This window comes from Panthera leo, chromosome D1 (assembly GCF_018350215.1).
Source record: "Panthera leo isolate Ple1 chromosome D1, P.leo_Ple1_pat1.1, whole genome shotgun sequence".
In the NCBI taxonomy this organism is placed as follows: domain Eukaryota; kingdom Metazoa; phylum Chordata; class Mammalia; order Carnivora; family Felidae; genus Panthera; species Panthera leo.
The window spans coordinates 87,695,554-87,709,272 of record NC_056688.1 but is presented as its reverse complement, the minus strand read 5'-3'; the positions used below and the strand labels follow the sequence as shown (position 1 = coordinate 87,709,272).

The following is a 13,719-nucleotide window of genomic DNA, read 5'->3' as shown; positions in this document are numbered from 1 at the left end:
TGACTTTCCCCCTTTGGCTGCTTTTTAAGATTTCTCTTTGTCTCTGATTTTCAGCAGTTTCCCAATAATGAGTCTAGATATGATTTTCTTTATAACTGTTCTCCACTGGCTAAAGTGCTTTTTGAATCTGTGGTTTGGTGTTTTCATCAATTTTGGAAAATTCTCTCAGTGTTGCTGCCAAAAGCCTTGCTCAGCTTCTCAGCCACATGTTTGCTTTTAGACTTGGCACTTGCCTCTAAGACAAGGTTGCTCCAACGGCCCTGCTGAGCTCTCAGTTTCCCTGTTCTTCTGATCTCCTCTCCCCCTGTCCTCACTGTCTTTGAGGTTCTGCAAAAGCCTTGAAACCAATTTTCGGTTGCATTTTCCTGGTTCTCAGCAAGAAGTTTGCTCCAACAACCTGGTGAGCCATTGCTGGAGGTGAATCCCTTCTCTTGGTATTTGTCATCACTTCCGGCTTTTTGAAGCTGGAATATATGGCAAGCTTACAAACATGCAATATTGGGTTTAAGTTAATGGCTTCCCCACAGCATGAACTTATACCCACCTATGCCCTGTATTTCTCATTGAGAGACTATGTTAAGACTCTTGAACAGCATCAGTTTGGAGAACTGGAGAGGCTTTTTTTAGTAGAGAAGTGTGAGTGTGTTAGATTAAGAAAAGTGAGATATATCCTAAAGTTTGCAGCATAATGCAAAAAAATTACTGTGGATCCCCCTGCTGCCTACCTTTCCATATTTTACTGAGCACCAGTGTTTTCCCTGTTGAGAGGAAACTGAGTTGTTTCTTTCTCAGTGCTTCAAATGTCAGAGTCAATCCAAAGTGATATATTGTTGCTCTGAATTTTCCATCTAATTTCCCTATATTTCAGCAGTACAATTTGGACAGAATTCACTTGCTCTACGATTGTCCCACTGGCTAGCGGAAGGTTGTATTTGCCCTTAGATATAAGGATTATTGTTTCTTCATAATTTGCTTTTTTGTGTATTTGCAGAGGGCGCTCGAGAGGAAGACCTGGATGCAGTGGAAGCTCAGATTGGTTGCAAGCTTCCTGATGATTATCGATGTTCATATCGTATCCACAATGGTCAAAAGTTAGTGGTTCCTGGGTAAGATGTTTTCCATTTGGATTATTTTTAATGACACAAATGATTTCCCAGAATGAAAATAAAAACAATTTGTACTTACTCTTAACAGATTAAAGGTGTACAGGAATTCCCTCTTCTTTGTAAGAATCCAAAAGACAAAATCTCAGGGCCCCTGGTGGCTCGGTCGGTTAAGCATCCGACTTCGGTTCAGGTCATGATCTCACAATTCGTGGGTTCAAGCCCCAAGTCCAGGTCTGTGCTGACAGCTCAGAGCCCAGAGCTTGCTTCAGATTCTGTGTCTCGCTCACAGACACATGCTCTCTCTCTCAAAAATAAATAAACCTTAAAAAAAATCTTAAAAAAAAAACCCTATAGCTTGAATTTGATTTTACTAAAGTAAATATGTCTCATGCAAGCAATATTTCTATCAATGCATCTTTATGCTTCTAAAACAAAGTCTGATTGGGGTTGGGGTGGGTACTGTAGTACATAGGGTGGATGTGTGTGTGTGTGAGTATATTTTAACTAAAACTGTTCAGAACCCTTAAAGTCTTTGTCCCAGGTAAATTGTTTTGAAGAGCTTGATATAAATTCTGAGTACCATATATATAAAATGCAATAATTAGTTCAGAGCTACATACACCAAAGAAAGTATAGTTTTGTCCTATTTCAGGCATAGCCTATAATTAAACGGCCTATTTTTAAGAGGAAGTATTCATTATGGAACCTTTGGCAAAAGCAGGCCATGTAGTAGTAGCTGTCGAATTCATTCACAGTATTAAAAAGTATATACTTTGGGTCTAATCTTTTTGTTCTTTTGTGAAAATTAAACTATTTGAGAGACGTTGCATTTAATGAAATGCTCCTAAGAGTTTAGGGAGAACTTTACATTGTTCTTAGTGGAAGGTGATGTGTCTTTGTGTGTGAAGAATCATGAGACTCTGTTACCATTTTGATCAGGGTTAAGTGAGTACAGGGTGATCATACTGAGATTACAAGGTAGTATTCAGAAATCAAATATTGGGCAATTAGGACTAAATTAAGTGTAAATTACTGGCTGGCTTTTTCCTAGTCTTTTTTCCCTACTGAACCGAAACTTGACAAAAATTTAAAAATTGTCATAATTTAAGAGCAAATAGGAGAGAGCTTTAATAAAAGAGTTTCCCAGAATTGACACGACAAACAGGTCCTAATTTCTACACAGGGATTTATATCTATCCTCAGTACAAATAGTGAAACTTAGGATAGGAATCCTATCATCAAGGATTCCTTCCATCAAGGTTCCATCAAGGACCAATACCTATGTTCTCATGTATATGCAGTGAGATCAGTTTAGACCCCATGCATCCAAAGTTTATGAAAATTTGGTCAAGGCTTAGGTTGGTTTACATTGATATTGTCTGGTAGGTTAGGGTAAGCTAAAGGTTGTAGTAAGATAAAACTATCAGAATTTACACCTTCAAACATTAAAATAGTCATACACGCATATATAGCAAAACACTAGCAAATCAGTATATTATGGCAAGATAGTCTTGAAAGCAATAAAATGATTTTTCTTTTAAAAAGGTCTTTAAGACATTTTAGACGCTTAAGCTTTTAATTTAGATCAGAATCTTTCCACTCAAGTGTTTGAATGTAAAGAAATTGCGGTGTTTTTGGTGTTCCCGCTTTAGAATGGACATATTCATCAGTTCTAATAAAGCTGTTGATGTAAACATCGTTCATCAAAAGGATGAAGCACAGCTGTTTGTTTGGCACTGCAATTGATGACATTTTTGAGTCTCTGTTCTTAGGTTGTTGGGAAGTATGGCGCTGTCCAATCACTATCGTTCTGAGGATTTGTTAGACGTCGATACGGCTGCTGGAGGCTTCCAGCAGAGACAGGGACTGAAATACTGTCTCCCTTTAACTTTTTGCATACATACTGGTTTGAGTCAGTACATAGCAGTGGAAGCTGCCGAGGGCCGAAACAAAAATGAAGTTTTCTACCAATGTCCAGTAAGTAGAGAGTGTTTTTAAATATGGCTGTAAGATGTGTTCTGATAAGTGTATAAATGTGTGCCTTAGGAATTTTCAGGACTGTAGAATGGTATAGAGCATTATACAACTTAATTAATAGACCCATCTAATTAGAGGGCTAATATCTGGCTGTAATATTCTGACATAATGAAATGTCAGAAGACATTGGATAAACAATGCAAACCACTGTGCACACAGAGGGAGGGCTGTGATATGTGTTAAGGTAATTCAAATTTGAGGAAAACAAATGAGATTTTGTTGAAGTAATTGTAATTTACATTTCCAACTTAAAAAATTTAGCTTTTGAACATCAATGGATTCAAGTTCTGAGTGCAATAGAAACTTTTTAAACACTTCATTAGATAGCTGAGTTGTTGAAAAATAATGACTTTTTTGGGGAGGCTTTTGTTATGATTTTAGTGTAAACACAGACAGTGTGGTATTTGGTTTCATTCTTACTTCTTCAGTTCTTTGTAATTTTGTAGTTGTAGATCTTCTGGCTTCATTTTTGCCAAGATGTGAACTTTTAACTTAAAAGAAGAATTTAAAGTAGAAAATCATAGGTATCTCAGAGACGTGACTCCATATAACATTTAAAATATTTAAAGAGCTTTCATAGCTTTTATTTCTTCCTAAGCATTTTCATGTCTTTTATCTCGTTTTTGACTTGCTACCTCTGTAAGGTTGTAGGATGATGGCTTGGTCTCTCCATTTACTGAGAGAAGTGACCAGTCTAGAATTGTTCAGGTCTCTTGACTCTGAATCCAGAGCCCCGTCTTAATAGGCTGTATATCTTCTTACCTTAACTTCTTAACTTAAAGGATAATTTTTTTAGTTCACTGTAACAGTAATAGCAGTACATAAGTGGTTTAACTGTTATTGAGAAGTGCCTGGCACTCTTTTAAGGACTTTCTAGAAAGGGCCTAAATATAGAAATCCTAATAAGAGCAGGACTGAAAAGTGTAAGGAATGTCCGAGTGTTGGTTAGAGCACTTGTTATTTTTATCAATTTTGCCTTGTCTCCAGGGAAAGATGCAGGTAACAAACAATGAGAAATTAAGTAAAATATATTTTTCTCGATTATAATATTCTTTTTCTTGCCTAGGACCAAATGGCTCGGAATCCAGCTGCTATTGACATGTTTATCATAGGTAGGACAAAAAACAGTCTTCCTTCCTTTTCCTTTCTCCTTCCTTGTCAAAAAAATGAAGTTGGTAAAAACTTTTCCAATTACTTGATCAGCTGACAGTTTACACTTGTCCTTCTTACAGCTTGCTGGTTTAGAAAGTACTGCATCTAGGCTCTCATTCGAGTAGCCCTTGTACTTTGAATTTCTTTTCTATTTGGGAAAAAGCCATGCCCTGTATAATCTTGTACTCCTGGGACTCTGCTGTAGAACAGTGAAATGAATGGAATTACTATGAGTATGTGTGTATGTATACACGCATGCACTTTCCATCAATCATATTAATACATAATTAGAGATATCGATAGATAAAACAACTTTATACCTATAAAGTCTGTGGGGCCAATTACAGTAAAATACTGGTGAGTCACACTAGAGATCTCCCAACAGCAGTCTTCAGAAACCAATGTAAACTCTGCTCGATGAACTCCTTGCCGCAACTAGTTTTTCTTGGCCTTCAAAGGTATTTCTCACAGGATTTTGAGAACAATACAGTTTGTATGCAGTTGTGGCTCACCTCTTTGCTATTCATCCAATCTTGTTTTGCTTAGATTTTCCTCCCTTAAGAGATGCTTCCTGACTATCCACTCTGCTTTTTAAAGGCACATATTACACATCCCCATATATTAATAGTAAAGGGGCCTTGGAGGCTAAGGTGTCTGCATTTAATTATATCTCCTAATTGGAACCTCAGACAGAGTATTAGTCTCCATTTGTTCCACACTGTGACACATTACGGATTTGTGGTATATGCTTCACAATATCAAGAAACTCTCACCCCTACGTGGTAAGTTACAAAAAAACTATTTAACTTAGCCTCTAGCTTTTAGCTCCCCCTGATTCCTGTAGTCGGTTGTTTCCAAGTTAAGTGCCCTCTGGGGAGTATGCCCCTTCTCACTGCCCTCTTTGGCATCTTTGCATAGCACATACCTTCAGAGGTGATCACCATGGCTCTAGAACAGTGGTGCTACTAATTTATAAACTAAAGGCTTCCTGAACTCTAAGGTAAGCTACCGGCTGAGCTCTGTGAGTTTCTTATTCTTAGTTTGGTGCTGGTCTGACATGGTGTGGAAGGCCCCACCGCTACAGCAGAGTACTAAGGTCTGATGAATAGTATTCTGGTAGCTGGGATGTCTCCCGGAATAAGAGAGCAGCAAAGCAAAAGATTTGAGATGAGGGAGGACAGATGGGGTGAGAAGTTAGTGCTGGGAGGAGAGATAAGAAAGTGGCTTCCTTTAAGCTGCCTTGATAAAACCCCAGTGCTATCAAAGAGACGCCAAGATATAGGCTTACTTTAAAAAGTAAACTACTTTGGAATATATAAATTACATCTTGATTCAACTAAGTTTGACTTTCTTGGAATTTTTGGTAAAACACAAGATGGAATCTCTTGGTGTTTGGTAAATTATTAACTGATATTTAAGAAAACGAGAAGCTGTTCAGGTAAGTTGAGTAATGAAGACTACCTAGGAAATTTTGTCCTTATTTTAAAGAACACACTTGGGTGTGTATTGTAATAAATTAAGATATATTAAAATACAACACCAATTTCTTTTTTAGGTAAACCATGAACAATTTGAGGTTTTCTCACTGTAACACTTTATTCCATGAATTATACAAAATGATGTTTTAAACTTCACAGGGAAATTACTAGTTCTAAAAACAAAATTGTAACTTCCTTGAATTTTAATGACATTATTCATGTGGCTCCTTAATATCTTGTTCAGAGTGGATAGATGGTAGGTGATCATTTGAATACAGTAACATTCAATAAATAAAGGGTCAGAATAGGTCATTCATTAGTAGACACTGAGAAAAGAGCCTACTATTGTGGTTTCCCTTCTCTCGGTTGATGCCCTTAAAATTTTAAAGCTAGACACAAGACCCAAGCTTAAATTGTATCTTCTATTATTCTCGGAATAGTAGAATAGTAAGTAAATGCTATAAATTTAGCTCCAGTGTTCAGCATGGCAGAATGTAAGAACTGGGTTACTAGAAACAAGATTACAGAGAAATACAGAAAAACATTGATTAAGGGACTAATATTGCCAGGCACTGAGTTGTATTAATAATAGATAATGGGGGTCTGAGAAAGTTATGTTATATTACCTAGAAGGGGCAAACATAATTCATGTAAATACTTGTCATTGATCCGCTCAGTAGATCACGGATGTGTAGTCCGGTCTGGACAAGAAAATGGAGGTCGTTGAATATGGAGGACTGTAATGCAGTCCCTAGTCCCTAGGGTCTAGGGACGTGCATGAGTCAGGACGTACCTGGGCCAAGGGTATACCCTGATCATCTGAGGATAGGTGCTGATATTTTTCCTGTAGTTTCTTCTAAACATAGCTGTATCTCTTTTGTTCCATATGTTCTAGAAATGATAGACAGAAGAAGGCTTTTTATTCTTGTACCAGCACAAAATAAAGTTTAAAAATTTATTATTGAATTATAAGCATAAAAATAGCTTGAAGGTAGATGGAAGATTCCCTAGCAGGGTAGTTGAGAATGAGATGAGAATTGAGAATGGAAATTGATCTATGAACGGTAAGTACAAGTGTATCTGTGTTTCTAGTTTTGACCTCATATCTTAAGCAGAGAGAAATTATCATTGTTTACTTGTTTCCTGTACAGATTTTGCAAAACTTATTTGTCCTTCTCTTCCTCCCCACCCCTTCCTGGTTTATAGGTGCTACTTTTACTGACTGGTTTACTTCTTATGTCAACAATGTTGTATCGGGTGGCTTCCCTATCATCAGAGACCAGATTTTCAGGTATTTCACTCAAGACTTTTCGAATAAAAATATTTGTAAATCAGAAGAAAACATTAGTTACAGATCTTGAGATGAAGTTTGGAAGAAGGTTAATAATAGAACCTCTCGTTTTCTTAAACGCCACTACTTTATTCTCACTTTAAAGCCACATTCAGACACTTGGAGAGGCAATATTTTTCTTCTCTTGAAGGATCAAGAGAAAAAACTGATTTTGATTTAGAAGTTAGGGCTTTATAGTATAGTTTCTTTTTATACATAGTTTCCTTTGGGGTGGGGGGAAGCTGTTTGCCAGTTAATGGATTTATTCTGAATAGGAAGTCAGTAACTACTAACTCCTGGCAAATACTATTTATTGTCTCTAAATGAACCCTCCAGGTGTGACAGATAGTGGTAGAGGTAATATTGGTTCACAGTAGCCTGGTTGGCAGAAATGACAAATTAGTTAGAAATTAGAGGTCTCTAGAATAACTTGCTAACACATTTTATTGTCAGAGCCACTGTTGATAGGACTTTCAGGTGTCCCAAAAGTTTCCTGGCTCTGAAAACTGAGATAAGCTCTTTTCAGTTTCCAGTTTAATCAGTGAATCATTACTGGAACCACTGCTCATTGAGCCTTGGCTGCTGTCCTTACAGATCTAAAGTCTTCAAGGTTTTCTAGTTCATAATTTCTAGTTTTCTTCTCAGCTTAAAGGGACTATACCTTTACGTTCCCAAATATGGTTTAAATTTTTGATCCTAAAATGAAGTAAAAGCCATTTCACACAAGAAAGATCTTGAGATCTTTCATCTTAGAGACTTGAAGTTAGTTGATTAAAAAATGTTTAATGTTTTAAAATTATCTAGATATGTTCACGATCCAGAGTGTGTAGCAACAACTGGGGACATTACAGTGTCAGTTTCCACGTCGTTTCTGCCAGAACTTAGCTCTGTACATCCACCCCACTACTTCTTCACATACCGAATCAGGTGAGAACTGTAAATGGGGTCGCCTTTCAGTTAATGGTGGGCTATATCCTGTGGTTGTGTTGTTCTCTCCCCTTTGACACGATACATGAAACGCATTTTGAAAGACAGCTTCTTGCTGAGGTGTGGAGGAACATGGATAACAAAATTTTTTATAAGCTAGTGTCCGTAAGGGACTTGAGTTTACAGTAACCTCCAAGTTACTTAAGTTATTTCTTGCAGATGTACTGTGTTTAAAGAATTGTGCCAGGTTCCTTGAGGTGGACACTAAGTTGTAATCATCATGAAAGCTCTCTGGGAGAGTTGTAATGCATTCCAGAAGCTATCAAATTGCCCAGGATGAAACCGTGCATTTTAAATTTCAGTTAGCTTGCCTATATTCAGTTAAAAATCAAATATTTATTAGGTGCTGCCTAGTATCAGACACGGTATTAAGCACTGGATTTGGTTAAATAAAAAACAAATATTAAATTCGCTTTAATTAGAAGTACTCTGTGCTGTGACATAAAGATAGCTTATTGCTCTAAGGGATTAAGGATACTTTGTTTTTAGATTTATTTTTATATTTATTTTTTATGATGTGTTATATATATTTTAAAAGTACATGTACGTGCATATATACACACTGGAAATATTTTTGCTGCCATATACTAACCAGGGAGCATCATAGGATTTTGGTATTATATGCAGCCTTTGATATATCCAGTTACATAGGTGCAGATGTTTGTGTTTTGGATTTTTTTTTAAGTTTATTTATCTTTGAGAGAGAGCCTGCAAGTGTGAGCAAGAGAGGGGCAGAGAGAGAGGAGAGAGCATCCCAAGCAGGCTCCGCACTGTCAGCATAGAGTCCAATGTGGGGCTCAATCTCAAGGACTATGGGATCATGACCTGAGCTGAAATCAAAAGTTGGATGCTTAACTGACTGAGCCACCCAGGCGCCCTGATGTTTGTTATTTTAATTGTTTAATTCAAATCCTGCCTAGGCTTGAAACATGCTTAAAATAATAATACCGACACTTGCTTATAGGGTACTCAAAATAAGGGACAGCAGATTCCTAGAGAAAAGGGGGAAATAATAGTATTGGGAAACAGTCAAGGTGTAATCCTAGTAACTGACTAGTGACATTTTGCTTTGAGCTTTCTAGAAGCAAAAGGGAAATGTCCTGTGAAAAAGAAACAGTAAGTTTTCATTGCACTAAATTCTAGTAAGCATTTCATACATTCATCTTTACTTGAACAGCAAAAGATTATTATCACCCAGTGTGTTTATAAATTTTTATGTTGCCCTTTCTATTGTTGATTCTTACGGAAAGTCAAGTGAGCAAATTGAGTGAAAGCATTTCTGTGGGAGAGTCAAGCTAATCAAGCCGTTATCTTTGAGAGCTTATAGAAATAGATGGTTAACACAGACGTTGGGTTGGGTTTCTTAATTTCCTTTGGGAACTTTTTCATAGTCTTAGTCCAAATATTATAGCTCTTAAACAAAAGAAACAAAATCAGGCCAGATTTGTGTCTCTACCACCCCATTCCCTTCTCCAGGATTGAAATGTCAAAGGATGCACTTCCTGAGAAGGCTTGTCAGTTGGACAGTCGCTATTGGAGAATAACGAATGCTAAAGGTGATGTAGAAGAAGTTCAAGGACCTGGAGTAGTTGGTATGTAACTCAAGATTTGGGTTTACATATCAGTTGCCTCTAAGACATTTTGGAGAGCATCTATGTTGCATACAGCTTGGAAAATGCATGATGTAGTCAGTGGATAAGACTGATCTTTTAATAGCTGTGTTTACAATGTGAAAGATATCATAGATTTTGGGCTTTCTTTGACTCCAATATTTGCTTCATAAATATAATGTGTAAAGATCATTATTCTATTAGATTAGTACCTTAAACATGAACTTTTCTAAAATTATAGCAAACAATTATTCAGGGATTGATTTTCCGTTCTGTAGATCACCCGAGTTCTTTATTTGCTTCTTAAGTTCTTTATTTATTTATTTTTTCGGTGGGGTAATTATTTGTTATCATAGTCTGTGGTTACTGGGCATAGAGCAGAAGGAGAAAATAAATTTCATATTGGTCATCTCTTTGAAATTTGGGGGAAATGTTAAAATTAGTAACTCAGATTTTTATTTGTGGATTTCAATCATCTTTAGCTCTGATTGTCATTGACATTCAGCTTTTTAAAAGATTATGATTATCTTAAGTTTCTGAACCCTAATACCATCACTGTTAACATTTTGCTATGTTTTCTTTTAGTTGTTTTTTTTTCCTAATCGTGCATTTACTTTAACATAGTTTGCATAATCCCACAGAGGGCATTATCTTATTTGCTGTGATGAAGAACTGAATTTTATACCTTGGTTTCTTATTACTGTCTTCTCTGCAGGTGAATTTCCAATCATCAGCCCAGGTCGGGTATATGAATACACAAGTTGTACCACATTTTCTACAACATCAGGATATATGGAAGGATATTACACCTTCCATTTTCTTTACTTTAAAGACAAGATCTTTAATGTTGCTATTCCCCGATTCCATATGGCTTGTCCAACATTCAGGGTGTCTATAGCCCGATTGGTGAGTTAAATTTTCCTCTGGGACTGATTTATGTGACTTTGTAGAATTAACTCCACAGAGGGATTTTGTTGATTAGCCAGACAAATGGTTTACAAATGGTGTTCCCAGAGAACCCTAGAGATTCTGAGGAAATATCATGGGGGGGCCATGTGAATATGTAGGGGTGGTGGATAATAAGTAAGCTAGACTGCATACACTTCAATCAGAGTAACTCTACTGTTAGCTGTTTTTTTGTTTTGTTTTTTGTTTTTTATAGATGTCACTTTTTTTGAGCAGTTTTAGATTCATAGAAAATTGAGCAGAAGGTACAGAAATTTCCCAAATACCCCCTGCCCCCATGCATGCACAGACTTCCCCATTATCAGTAGCTCCCACCAGAGTGGTATTTTTGTTAACAGTTGATGAACCTACATTAGCATATCAAAATCACCCAAAATCCATAGTCTACATTCGGGTTCACTCTTGGTGTTAGATATTCTGTGGGTTTGGACAAATGTATAATGACACGTATCCACCATCATAGTATCATGTAAAATAGTTACTGGTTTTAAAGGTTCAGTCTCTTTTCCACTGTTTCCAAAAACAATTCTGTGGCCTAATGAGAAACACCACACTAGACCAGTTAGAACAGGCTTTATTTTATTTCATGAAGATTAGGAAAACAATTTCTTGCAGTGTTTTTGCTAAAAATCCCAATTTTGTAAAGTAATACAAATATCCTATAGAGAGACGACTAAAAGTACAAGTCTACCCATTAAACCCTCTTTGTAGTCGTCTCTCTTTGGGATCGTTTCCTAAATCAACTAGGTATAATTTTGAAATCTCATCTTTAGGATTACCTTATGATCGTGGCAGTACCCCAATCTTATGGATTATAAAAGATTATGGATTAAAGAGAATTATGAGGCTCCAGCTATATAATAGGAATAAAATAAAATATGACTTGTATACCCAGAATGTAACTGAGTCATAGGTGTTGAATGTTCAGAGAGGGCCCTCCGGCTCCTGGGATGACCCTGATGGGCGAGTCCAAGATAAGTGTGGGAAGATGGACATGATATTAATCAGGCCTAGAGCTGACACATTCCCCATTTGGAAAGAGAAGGATAACGTTGAGACTGTAGGCCATTACGCTTGCATGTCTGGTGAAAAGGATCTACAGTCTGGGTTTGGAAGTGAAGTTTAGCTTCCCTCCCAGTGGAAGAATGCTTTCTACTGTATATTTCCAGCACCAGGAATTTGTTACTTCCTATAACATTCTCCTGTTTTTGACCAGTCCAGTTTCTGTATGAGATTGGTATCACCTATGAATGTTTGATATAGCTCATTAGTGAAGCCATCTGGCACTAGAGTTCTCTTGGTGGGAAAGTTTGAAATAGGAATTTAATTTCTATAATGTATTTTCTATTGCTTCTTGTTTCACTCTTGGTAATTTGTGTCTTTCAAGGAATTTGTCCATTTTGTCTAAATGTTGAATTTACTGGCATAAAATTATTTACAATATTCCCTTGATATCCTTTTAATGGCCGCAAGAACTGTAGTCATATGCCCTATTTTTGCTCTTAATATTGGTAATTTATATCTTTTGTTGATCAGTTCACCTAAGGGGTTATCCCTTTTACTGGTCATTTGAAAGAACAACTTTGGGTTTCACTGGTTTTCTCTATTGTTTGCTCATTTTCTATTTCATTGATTTCTGCAATTATATTTATTTATCTCCTCCTACCACTTTGTGGTTCGTTTGTTTTTTTACCAGCTTCTTAAGGTAGAAGTTTAGATTATTGACTTTAGGCCTTTCTTTTCGCTAAAGCACTGTTTTGGCTGTGTTTCATAAATTTCGATATTTTGTTTTCAATAACATTTAATTCAAAATATTCTCAAATTTCCCTTGTAATTTAATTTTGGTCTGTAACTTTTCTAAAAATGTGTTAATTTTCAAACATTTGGAGGTTTTCCAGTTAACTCTTGTTTAATAATTTCTAATTTTGTTATGGTTAGAGAACTCACTGTGTGTAGTTTCAACCCTTTTAAATGTTTTATGTCCCAGCATTATGGTCTATTTTGGTAACTAATCCCTGTGTATTTGAAAAGAATGTATATTCTGCTGTTCGTGGGAATATTATGCTATAAATGATAGTTTAGATTGGTTGACTGTTTTTCAAATCTTCTATATATTACTGATTTTTTTTTTGTCCTTGTTCTCTGAAAGATGATTGTTGAAATCTCCAACCACAATTAGTTTCGTCCATTTCTCTTTTTAATTCTATCAGATATGCTTCATGTATTTTGAAGCTCTATAATTATATGCAAATATGCTTGGGATTCTTATGTTTTTTTAATGAAGTGCTTTCTTTTATTATTATGAAATCTCTCTCTCTGTCTCTGATAATATTTCTTGTCCTAAAGTTGCTAATATTCCAGACGTAAAGTGTAAAGAATGTTGAGGTTTGTTTGGGCAGGCAGTTAAGTTACTGTGGGGTCAGCTTGCTCCTGTTGAGACTTGTTTTTAATGTTTGTTAGGGTGGGGTATAAAGTAGTCTTTAATTTAGGACAGTAGTTCTCAAACTTTTCGGTCTCATGGCTCCCTTAAACTTTTAAAAATTATTGAGGACTTCAAAGAACTCTTGTTTATATGGGTTATATCAATATTTATCATGTTAGAAATGAAAACTGAGAAGTTTTATAATATTTACATACTCTTTTTTTAAAGTTTACAATTTTTAAATTTCTAATTTTAAATTATAATAATAAACTCATTACATGTTCAACCCTCTTAACCATGTTCTTACTTATTTAGAGTTTTAATTTCCTCCCAACCACAAATAAGCATATACAATTTTGACATGCCTTGTGGAAAATGTTTCTCTCTCTCAAGGATGAGAAATCAATAAAAGAAATGAGAATTCTGGACTTACTTCTAATCAACATGAAAGAGGCAGTGGGGATTGTATTTGTATTGTGTTGTACTTGTATTGTACCTTCCCTGTGGAAATACTCGTTTTCTTGATATGGAAATGGAATTGTTCTCCTTTTTTGTGCCCTGACCATATGATAATTATTGTACTTAATACTTGGCTTTTGCTTTATACTTTGAATGTCACTATAAAATATAC

General features: G+C 36.0%; 1 protein-coding gene across 1 annotated transcript in view; it reads left to right on the top strand.

The window, feature by feature from the left end:
• Positions 1–13,719, top strand: part of FBXO3 (F-box protein 3) — a 32,664-nt gene that overhangs the window by 15,639 nt on the left and 3,306 nt on the right. Inside the window, exons 4-10 of the mRNA XM_042904937.1 lie at positions 992–1,106; positions 2,879–3,083; positions 4,210–4,255; positions 6,980–7,064; positions 7,908–8,030; positions 9,567–9,682; positions 10,416–10,606. Of these exons, the coding sequence (XP_042760871.1) occupies positions 992–1,106; positions 2,879–3,083; positions 4,210–4,255; positions 6,980–7,064; positions 7,908–8,030; positions 9,567–9,682; positions 10,416–10,606 (881 nt within the window). The remainder of the gene's footprint in view (positions 1–991; positions 1,107–2,878; positions 3,084–4,209; positions 4,256–6,979; positions 7,065–7,907; positions 8,031–9,566; positions 9,683–10,415; positions 10,607–13,719) is intronic.